This window comes from Populus trichocarpa, chromosome 7 (genome assembly GCF_000002775.5).
Source record: "Populus trichocarpa isolate Nisqually-1 chromosome 7, P.trichocarpa_v4.1, whole genome shotgun sequence".
Classification (NCBI taxonomy): Eukaryota; Viridiplantae; Streptophyta; class Magnoliopsida; order Malpighiales; family Salicaceae; genus Populus; species Populus trichocarpa.
This window is the reverse complement of record NC_037291.2, coordinates 10,773,458-10,785,130: the sequence shown is the minus strand read 5'-3', so window position 1 is coordinate 10,785,130 and position 11,673 is coordinate 10,773,458. Positions and strand designations below refer to the sequence as shown.

Sequence of the window (11,673 nt, the reverse complement as noted above, 5' to 3'; positions counted from 1 at the left end):
AAACTTTTTTATCGGGTTGACCCAAAAGACTTTATTCGACCATAAACCAACCCAAAAATCTTGGTCTGGCCTAAAAACGATCCAAAAACAAAACCAAAGTCAAAAAACAGATTAAACACCCAAAAACACATAAAATCTTGAACAAAACGGATCAAACACCAGAAAAATAAAGAACATGAAGAACACCAAACATAAACCCAGCAACATGGGTTCCAAATCAGACCAAATTTGATATAAAAAAAGGCATATATATGTTGGAAATCATGCAAAGATCTATAATCTCGCATCCAATCACTTTAATTTCCACTTAAACATCATGATTTTTGTCAAAATGAGTTCAAAACCAAAACCCTAGAATTAAAGGCCATTAAAATCATGTTATTGATGCAAATAAATACTAGATTATTTATTAATCATGCATGAGAAAGGGTCTGGCCAAATAAATAAAACAAAACAAGTCAAAATCATGCTAAGGCAATGTTCTTAAAAGAACAAGAAGAACAAACGAAGAACATTCAACTTAAACCCAACAACATGGCTCTTAAACCAGACCACATATGGACAAACCGAAGGGACATACATATTGGAAATCATACAGGGATCAATAATCTAGCATCATTCACTTCGATTATCAATGAATCATCACGATTTGGCAAAAATAGGCTTCGATTCAAAACTGAAACCCTAGAATTAAAAACCATTTAACATATTATTGATGCGAATAAACACTAGATTATTGGTTGACCTCTATAAAACATGCTTTCTTTATCCAAACAAGTCACCCTAACATAAACAAACATGTTTGAATCTAAAAAACTAACAAAAAACATCAAAATCAAGTATGAGATACCAAATCAAAAAAACTAACAACCTAAAACAGCCTACATGTTCATGTAACATGAATTCAAAATTAGTTTTCTAAACTCATTTTTGTGTATGAACAAGCATAACAAATTAAGGATAAACATCATTGCTTTAAATATGCATAACTTCAACTAAACCAAAGCTTAAAACAATACTTATATATCAAAAGAAGAACTTAAACAACAATTTGAATACAATAAAAACATAAAGAAAACTTTAAAATAACTTCATTAAATAGAAATCAAAGCAACACAGAGGTGAATGCAACATTGCTTGTTAAGCATTCAAAACTATTTTCTTATGCTTGTAACTATAAACATTAAACTATAAAAACAATAAAAGCATGTCACAAAGGATCAATTTTTAGGTCTGAAATGTATACCTAGAACAACTACACTCTATTGGATTTCCTTTGAAAAGTTTTGCCTCTCTCAAACTTACAAATCCTTAAGAAAACTTAGATTTTTTTCTCTAGGATCTCTAACCTTATATGTGCTACTATTATTACTCTATTTTTCCTATCTTTTCTTATCATTTTTCCTTTTTTATTTCCCTATTTTCTCCTCCTTTCTAAACATGCTTGAGAGGGGGTATTTATAGGGTTTTAAGAGGTCTTAAATCCATTTCTGACCTCTTAATCTTGAGAGGAGTTTTGTGAACCCTTGATAAGGACTCATTGAGGAGTCTTTATGTGTGAACACATGAAAATCAAATTGATTTTTGCTAGATAATTGCATTGTTGGGGATGACTAAGTTGCCCACTTTCAAGGTTTCGTTGGAGCAATTCTAACATCATCATCGCCTACAAGACTCAAATAGCAACATTGAACAATACAACGTCATACTTGTTGCCAATGATTTTACTTAGAAAGATACTCAAATAGCAACATTAAACAATACAAGGTCACGTACACTTGTTTACTTATAAAGATGGCATTAGCTACAAAGAGACTTTTTCACCAATATTTATAAAAGACTTATTTATAATTATCATGATTTTGGTAACTCATTATGGTTTAGAGTTATATTCAAGGTTGTCAATTCCGTTCTGTTTCGCCCGGAATGGCCGAAACATTCCATACCAATTCAAAAAACGGAACAAATTTCATCTTATTTTAAATCTCGGTCCGTTCCGGATTTTTCGGCTAAATTCCGCCCGGAACGTTCCGGTTTTATTCCACATGTTTCATTCCGCTCTTGAAAAGCCATTGAATCAAATTGAACTTTGTTCAATTTAATTAATTAAATCACCCAATTATAAAAAGCTCTTTTTCGTTACTATTTTCAATAACAATGATATTAATAATAATATTGAAAATTATTATTACTATTTTCATTAACAATGATATTAAATTTATCACTAATATATATGGTTTATATTCATGTTGTTTTTTTTCATATTTATACTTTGTAGGAATTTGAGCAAAATAAGGGATGCTTTAGATTCTATTAGCCTTGATAACATTGACCTAACTTTATATTTAAAATATTTGTGTTAAAACATTTTACTTTCATAATATTTTGTTTAAGTTGAATTACTTTAAGTTAAAGATCTATTTAATCTTGACTATTTAGAAATATTTTAAATTTTGAAATTATATTTGTTTGGCATTGTGTTTGTATTGCATAATTTATAATTAATTTATCTTAAATTTGAATTATGTTTGTTGAATATATATATATATACATACATATATATATATATATATATGAACAGTACAACTCCGAAACGGCACGCCGAAACACTCCGAAACTGAAACATTCCATTCCAATTGAAAAAACAAAACACCTACAGAAATGGAATTGACAACCTTGCTTATATTATAAGAATATGAAAATTATCTTTCTAATTGGGAATTTAAAAGAAGAGGTCTATATAGATCAACTAAAGGGGTTTTTGGTTGAATGAAAGGAGCATATAGTGTGTAAATGTAAGAAATCAATATACAGACTTCAACAAGCTTTCAAATAATGGTATCTCAAGTTTAATGATATTATTATTTTCTTTAGATTTAAGAACATTGTTGACCACTATATATATCTGAAGGTTAATGAGAGAAAATTTATATTTCTAATTTTGTATGTTGATAATATATTGCTTACAATTAATGATATTGGATTTCTACATGAGACCAAAAAATTTCTCTCAAATAACTTTGAGATAAAAGATATGGGAGAGACAATGATTTTAATAGAAATAATTTAGGATAAATCACAAGAATTGTTAGGGCTGCCTTAAAAGAAATATATTAATAAATTATTGAATGGATAGATGCTCAATAAATGTTGTTCCAATTCAGAAATGAGATAAATTTAGTCCCACTCAATGCCTAAAGAATGAAGTAGAACATCATTAAATGGAAGAAATTTTTTATTTATCAATTATTAGAAGTTTGATGTATGTTTAGACTTCTATCAGGATAGACATCAACTTTGTTGTTGGAATACTAGGTTGGTATCAAAGTAATCCAAGTTTGGATCACTAGAAGATTGTAAATAAAGTATTGAGATACTTGTAATGAACAAAATATTACATGTTAACCTATAAAAAAGTCTAATCATCTTGAGATGTTTGGATATTTAGATTTTGTTACATACTAGAAAATCCCACTTTATGATATTTGTTCATTTTAGTTAAAGGAGCAATATTATGAAAGAGTATGAAATAGTCTATTAGTGTTGCAATCATTATGAGAAAGTGGAATTTGTGATATGCTTCGAGGTAATTTTACAGCTACTTTTTTTTTTGAAAAACATTATTGTTGAACCAATTATGAGCTTTTTTTTTTTTTTATTCGAGAAAACTTCATCCCTAAAAAGCGTATTTTGTGGATCAGGTGGGTAAAGACTGAAATTGTAATATATGAAACGAGTATATTGAATCAAATGATGTACAATACTACTATCAGAAAGTTGTCTTCAGAATTATTAATTAAATTTTTTTTTTTTGTCAATTTTCCTAACAAACTTGGACTCATAGACAATTAGACGAGACCATTCTTTGCCTCCCCAATAATGCAGGGGAAAAGGCAACTAAACATGACGATCAAGAAAAATAAATTATAGCAACAGATACCCATACTGCGCCTTTTCTGATTTTTAAAAGCCAGTAAATAAATTATGGCCTCTGTTTTATCAATTTATATTAGTTAAAAATTTAATAAGATTAAGTTATGAAAATATTACACAGTTGACCGTTCTCTTCTGACTCTCTTCACGTGTAAAATTCCTCAACTCTCAAAATAAAGCAATTGCTTGCAGGGAAGCTCTGCTCAACGGTCTCAAAATAAATTTTATCAAGCTCCAAATTGTCTATTTCCTGTTTAGCTAAAGCCCGTGTAAAGCTTGCCATGGTCTCTGCAATGTTGCCATCCAAGTTGTGCTCACAACTCCGAGGCCACATCCCTTATTATGGACAAATCTGCATCTGTATTGATTTTAAAACTGGAAGAGACCATACACTTATGGAATTTGGATTTTAGGCAGACTAGGAGATGATGCGGAAACACGTCATTAGCACTCTTGTTGTCTCTCTTGTGTCTATGAAAGACATATCTCGCAATCTCAAGTTGGTAAAGAGACATATATGAGAACACAAGAATTGAAATTCCTTTCGATTGAAGATCAAACTCAAAAACACTGTCAAATAATCAATAGATTGGTTGTTCCTTTACAAGAAAATTTCCAGCCAAAAAAAAAATGTGATGATTAGCCCCAAAATCAGAAGGCTTTAAAACCAATTAATGAAAAAAATGGGGGAAGTGGACAATTGGAGGGGGTCGAGGAATGACAAAAATTAATTCCAGGACACATGTACAAAATTTCAAACAGATATAGAACAGAGATCATCAAAGACTTGTCTGATGTTAGGCCTCTCATTTAGAGGGAGAATGCACCTGAGCGATATGGCAAGCAAATCATCCATTGCCTTCGTTGGTTCTTCCCCACCTGCAATATCTCTATCAATACAGTCCATTTGTCTGCCTTCTTGATCACACAACCGAACCCAATCTGTAAGGTCGACTGCTCCGGATTGACCTGATATTATGTCCCCAGCACTTCTTCTGGTTAACAATTCCATCAGGATAACTCCAAATGCATACACATCAGCCTTGAATGAAGGTGCAGGTTTAGATGCATTATCAAGTTCTGGAGCCCGGTACCCTAGTGCTCCTAGATTTAGTATCTGCTCTGCAATGCCAGCTGGGGTCATCAAACAATGAAGTCCACAATCAGTGAGGCGTGCATTGTAATCAGAACCTTCCAGGATTATATTTGTTGGCTTTAGATTTCCATGGAGCATGCCTCTATCATGAAGATACAGTAGACAACAAGCAACATCAACAGCAACTTTCAGTCTTTGGCTGAATGACAACAAGGAGTACCTCCGAGGTGTTGTTTCTGCGCAACACGAGTTCCAGAAAAAAAAAATTAGGAAGAATAGCACAGCAGCCAGCAGTATCTAAATGAAAATGTAAAATACTTGTGTATAGCACCCAAAATGCATGTCCCTGTTACTTAAGAGTTGAAGCAGGCTCATAGTTCCAAGGACAACTGAAATTGTTGCCTCCCTTTTATGCACACTGCAATCAATTTATATGTCAACCACTAGACACTGGTAGACATTTTGTACATATCAGAAGACTATAAAACTAAAATCAAAGCTCACACCTGTCAGATGAAAAGAGAAGGGAACTAATGAAGAACCGGTATGGTAATAGAAACAAGCTTTGCTGTGGGCAACGGCTGTGGCCATCAAACAACATTTGCAGTTTCCAACCAGCTATACAAGCTCTAGAACATTAGCCATGCCATATCTCCGGTTTTGATTCTACATTCCCATAGACCCCATACCATCTAACTTCCTAGGCACATGTGCAAGCATGCACAAAAACAGAGAGAGGACTGACACCTTGCCTTGCACGGACATAAACCCACCTAGCTATATCCAGGACCCAGTAATTTCATATTCCTCCCAACCATATAACCATTCTAATTATCAAAAGTGTTCACTTTAATCAGATGGCATTTGTGATAACAAAAAATAAAATAAAATCAGATTTCATCACCATTAACACACTCAACCTGCAATATTCATAATTCTATTGTATTTGCCCACTGGAAACATAGGTAATCTATTATACCATTGAGAAACCAACATAAATAGACAAAGATTGTCTAAAGTCAAGAATATGTGCACAGGTTTGTCATGCAACTAAATGTTTCTGCGTCTATAAAATAGTTATTTCCCGCACCAAGAATATTTTAAATTCCCCATTCCACGAGGGGAAAAATTCATAGGCAAACCAGACCGTTAGACTAAAATCAAGTGCATAACTTTTCAGATATAACATCACAAATATGGCACAGCCAATCAAATCACCTGGGACTACAACATGCAATGTGATGAATCATTATTAATGCAACTTAATGAGTGAAAATCATTGCAGTAATGTTGAGTAACATCTGCATTCTAAAAGAAAACCCTCTCCTAACAAACTTAATTTCACTTGAACAATTGATCACGTCAGAATTTTTAAGCCTAATCTTATTATAATCTCGTTGGTTTTTTACACACTAATCCAAGCTTAGTTCCCATTTACTATAAACCAATCCTTTAAGAAGCCATCAGTCTTCAGTGATCGGAAAACCAGTCAATCTCAAGACCCAGCATCTTTCACATTTGTAGATGGTCCTTTCTGCTAAACTGACATTCTTGCCAGTAGAATCACTAATGATTTAGAAGAGACATATTGACAGACTAGCATGTACAGGAATATATTCAATGGACACAGTCCTATCATATTATATTTAACTGACACAAAATGGGTACTTTTAAAGTTCTGTAGATACAAACATGACAGAAAGAACCTGGATTGCTGAAACAACTCTCAATTTTGAACGTTCAGGAAAAAAAAAGAGAGGGAGCAACACCATTCTAATTTAAGTATAATACAAAGCTCCCAGTATATGAGGCTAATTTTCTACATAATAAACTGAAGGGTACAGAATTCCCCAATACATCTGGACATTGAAGTAAGAAACCAGTAATATCCCAGATGATTATATTCCAGATTAACATAATTTTTTTCCAATGATAAACCAGGCCTAAATGCAGGAAAACTGGCAGAATACAGATAAATTTGATGACACCATTGCCTACCTGAGGTTCATTATATTAAAGAACGTTATTCTTGCAATATTTGATGGTGCATTGTCTGCTTCAGGTGCATTGTAGTAAAAGTACCCCATTTTTCCAAACCTCAATGGTGGGATAGTGGGGCTATGTCTTTTACTTTTTTATATTGCGCTTCTTGTCCTGAATGTTAGCCTCTCCAAAGTGGGACTACTCCACATTCAAGACACTTGAAGGAAATATTCCTATTGTTTGTAGCAGGCTCGGAATGTGAGATATCATAGGTTTTTATATTCCAAGAACACACAAAAAGCAATTTACTTAACATGTTTGAAAATACTATTTAAGTTCAGAAACTTGGATCTGCACCACTATCGACATGAGTGTTAAAATTGCCCGCAATGATCAACGAGATGTCTAGGTTAAAATCAAAAAATCAACATGCAGCAGTAATGTGGCATTTTTTCAAACATCTATCGAAGTAGCATAATAATTGTTACAAAATAAAAACATGACAAGAGAAATACACAAAGTTCAACATAATAAAATGCTTACCATATAGATGTAGGGCCAAGCTATCACCCTGGATATAGTCAGCTAAAAGAAGTCTCTCTTGCTCTCTAGGACCCCAATAAAATGCTCGCAGTGGAACAATATTTTGGTGTCTTATAGAGCCTATTTTTTTAACTTCCTTGGCAAATTCTTTCTTATGCTTGACTAGTCCAACCCGCAACCACTTCACAGTCAGCATATGTCCACTATCCAGAGTAGCCTTATATAAAGTTCCATGGCTGCTTCTGCCAAGAACTTCAGCTGGGGCTCGAGATAACTCCTCTGCAGTAAATGCAAGTGAACTGTCAAGGAAGGACAGTTCCCCAGCCAACCTGTCTGGTGAATAGACATCCAATTTTGTAGGCTCGACAAAACGAGGTGAGGAAGATAATGGGGAACCCGGGGAGGACTTCTTTCCAGATGTTGTGGGATGGTCATCTAGCAAATTAGGAATTGAAGATGAACTAGCTGCCATTCCTTCAGGCAAACCATGCTCAACGATTTCAGTTTCAAATTCTGCCTGCCCCGATAACGACCTTGAATTTGCAGTAAGCAAGTGATCGTTTGAAAAACTCAATGAAGTTGGAGGGCGGTGAGCATTCGAGTGGAAATTAAAAAGGGAAGTTTGGGAAGATCTTCCTTGCTTAGCATCCTCCCTTGTTGTTTGGCCACTAAAATCACTTCTGCCATGAAATTCTTTTCGTTGAGCCCGCTGATACGCCAGTAAAACAAAAGCTATCATTGCAGCAGTCCCAACTGTAGCAACAATTACTGCTATTGTAATATTACGCTTTGAACTGTGATTTTTACCATGTACGGAAATCTGATCTGGAACAGAATTTGTTGATGGCTCAACCCCGGTATTTGGGATGATTAATAAGGGATTCCCAGGACGAAATGAAGAAATATCAAATTTATTTCTCAAGTTCAGTGAAATATTTCCAGCGAGATCATTATTAGACATGTTCAATCCAATCAGACTGGATGGAAGCTTGTCAGGGATTTTACCCTGAAATCTGTTGGCAGATAAATCAAGGTACTGCAAGTGGGTTAGTTTGCTCAATTGAATTGGCAGCTGTCCTGATAAGTTATTATTTGAAAGATTCAGTGATCTGAGATTGGCAAAGTTGCCTATGCCAGAAGGCAATATACCAGATAATGAATTTTGAGAGAGATCAAGAGACTCCATCAATGGATAAGAAGGTAAAACTAATAATTCCCCAGCACCTGAATCTTGAAATGGAATTGGCCCTGAAAACCGATTTCCTGAAAGATTCAGGTTCATCAAGGTCAATGAAGTAAAAAAACCACCTGGAATGGGCCCATTGAATTGATTTAAGCTGAGGTCAACTGAAGACGATGTTGAAAGGTCCCCCAATTGAGCAGGCAAATTGCCGTCTAGGGAATTATTCCTAAGATTAAGTTCACTTAACCTCACAAACCAAGTCAAGTTTGGCAAGCTTCCAGATAACTGGTTTGAACTCAAATCAAGGACCTCTACACTGGCTCCCCATTGTTGCATGACAGACAGGTCACCAGTGATCATATTTCCACTCAAATCCACTACTGAACATCTTTGAAGAAAAGTGGGCAAGGTACCTGTTAAACCATTTGAAGAAAGATTCAAAATGTTCAAAGTTGTGGAGCGAGTTCCATGAACAGAACCTGCAGAGATATAAAATAAGGAATTCAGATACACACAGGATTCAGATTAAGAAGTTATGGAAGAAGAAAAGCCATGGTATACAACCATCTTATTTAAAATACAATGTAACACCAAACTTCTACAATTTTTTTTTTTTTTTCAACTGCTTTCTTTATACTCCATATTCAAATCTTTCATCATAGACATCCAAAACAAATGCATTGATGTTCAGTTTGGATATGAAATGCGAAAGGCTTAACTTAAGGGCACATGTACTTGTTCCAGCTAATTTTCCTGCATCTCAATTTAAATGACCCAACCCAAAAAGCTTGTGATGCTAACTCAGATTCGACAGGTTACACTTCATTTAACAAGAAAACAGCATTCTACCAAAGCTCCTAGCATCCAAATCAAGAAGGCCACATTTTGCCTGTACCTCTAGAGTCCAAATCTACAAAGTCACCATTCGCACCTTGGACGTAGTTTTACTATTTTTGGAAACCCATACTTAGAAAACCCAGGCAAAAATATAGGTAATTTCCGAAAAAGAAAGGGAAAAAAAAAAGTCAAAATCCAGGTTACCAGCTAAATACTATGTCACAAGTAACCTCAGGTTTTAAGTGCTAAAATTGGATAAAAAAATCATCAGAATTATTACATACAGTTGACTATACACCCAAACAAATTTCTAACAAAAAGCAGAAAAATCCAAAAACATATCAAATAAAAATTAAAAACCAATAATAATCACAAAAAGAATAGTCAAGAATCACTAGACCTGTAAATCCATTGCCACTAAGATCCAGTTCTTCAATCGGTATCGACCCGTTGATCAATTCCTCGGGTATACCTCCAAAAAGCTGATTATTCCCCAGCCTCAAAACCTTCAAATTCGTCAAAGACCCAAATGAAGGCAACTCTCCATTAATCACATTATCCCCCAAATCCAAAACCTCCAAATTCCTAAACAACGCAATTACCTCTGCTTTGAAAAACCCACTATTCAATCTATTCTTGCTCAAATTCACAAAATGCACTGTATTAGCCAAACCTGACACATTCTCTACACTTATCTCACTGAACCCACCAAAAAACCCATTATCACTCAAATCCACTCTTTCTAAATTAATCAATTCACTTAAAACCCCACTAATATCGCCCCAAAAACTATTACAACTCAAATCCAAAACCCTCAATTGCTGCAAATTCCTAAACCCAACTGGTGACCCGACCGGAAACCTGCCTTCAAAACCATTCATTGACAAGTTCAAATACTTCAAATTCCACAACTCCACGATCCGACCCGGGATCGGACCTGAAAAATTGTTATTAGACAGATCCAAGTACTGTAACGAGCTCATGGATCCCAATGCAGGTACAATCCGACCCGTAAAATTATTACCCGAAAGTGAAATATTCTGCAGTGACTTAAGGTCTAGTAAAGTAGAGAACTTTAAGTTGCCGGAGAGACTAAGGTGGTCAAGGGTTATAGCAATGACGGAATCTGAATTGGGGTCGCAGGAGATACCGGGCCATGAATTGGGGCAGGAATTAGGGTCGGGTATAGAAGAGGGGTCCCATTTAGAGAAGATTTTGTCAAGTGGGTCGTATAGAATACCTTTTTTGAATTCGAGTAAGGATCGGAGGTCCGACCCGGAAGTGGATAGAAAGAGTAGGGAGAGAGTAGAAAAGAGGGTGAACAGAGTCATTTTAAAGAGAAGGAGAGTCTGTGTTAGTAATTCATTTGATTTGATTAGAGAGCTCGAAGCCCTAGCTGGAATGTGAATTCAAGGAGAGGAAAGGAATCTAGAGAGAGAGACGGAGGAGGGTTAAGGTTTTTTTTTATTATTCTTTTGTAAGAGAGGGAGGAGGGAGAGAGTGTTGTTAAAAATGGCGGTTTTAGGAGGTGGGCAGTGTTAGTTGGTGGGGGTGAGTTACTACAGACTGTAAAGGTCGTACATGCCTTTTGTTTTCTTTCGTTTTTTTTTTAATCTCAATCTTCCTGGCTCCTTACCCGGGATATTTGGAATTATTGTTTAAAATATTTTTTAAAATATTTTTTTATTTATAAATATATTAAAAAAAAATTAGAATTTTTTTATTTTTATATTACAACTTCAAAATTATTATAAAACATTAAAAAAATATTATTTTAATATTTTGTTAAGTTAATAGCATTTTTAAAAAACATCTAAAAGTATAAATAAAAATATTAAACATCTTCTAAAGGGTGTTTAGTATTGAGGTTGGACTATATTTTTGAAATATTTTTAGCTTTAAATTAATTTTTTATATATTTTTTAATTGTTTTGATGTACTGATGTCAAAAATAATTTTTAAAAAATAAAAAATATATATTATTTTAATATATTTTTAAAAAATTCTAATGCATATTATTTCTATATTTGTGTATGTAGGTATGTATCTACTTTTTATTGTACAATAAAAAAATAAATATAATAATATAATAATCTTT

At 34.1% G+C, this 11,673-nt stretch overlaps 1 protein-coding gene across 1 annotated transcript; it reads right to left on the bottom strand.

Annotated features, from left to right (window-relative positions):
* Window positions 1-4,451: 4,451 nt before the first annotated feature.
* Window positions 4,452-11,111, bottom strand: LOC7456951 (probable inactive receptor kinase At5g10020). The gene is made up of 3 exons (XM_002310561.4): window positions 9,976-11,111; window positions 7,556-9,217; window positions 4,452-5,265 (listed from the first exon to the last, which is right to left on the bottom strand). The coding sequence occupies exons 1-3, from the start codon at window positions 10,904-10,906 to the stop codon at window positions 4,688-4,690; spliced, it is 3,171 nt and encodes a 1,056-aa protein (XP_002310597.4). The 5' UTR covers window positions 10,907-11,111; the 3' UTR covers window positions 4,452-4,687.
* Window positions 11,112-11,673: the final 562 nt, after the last annotated feature.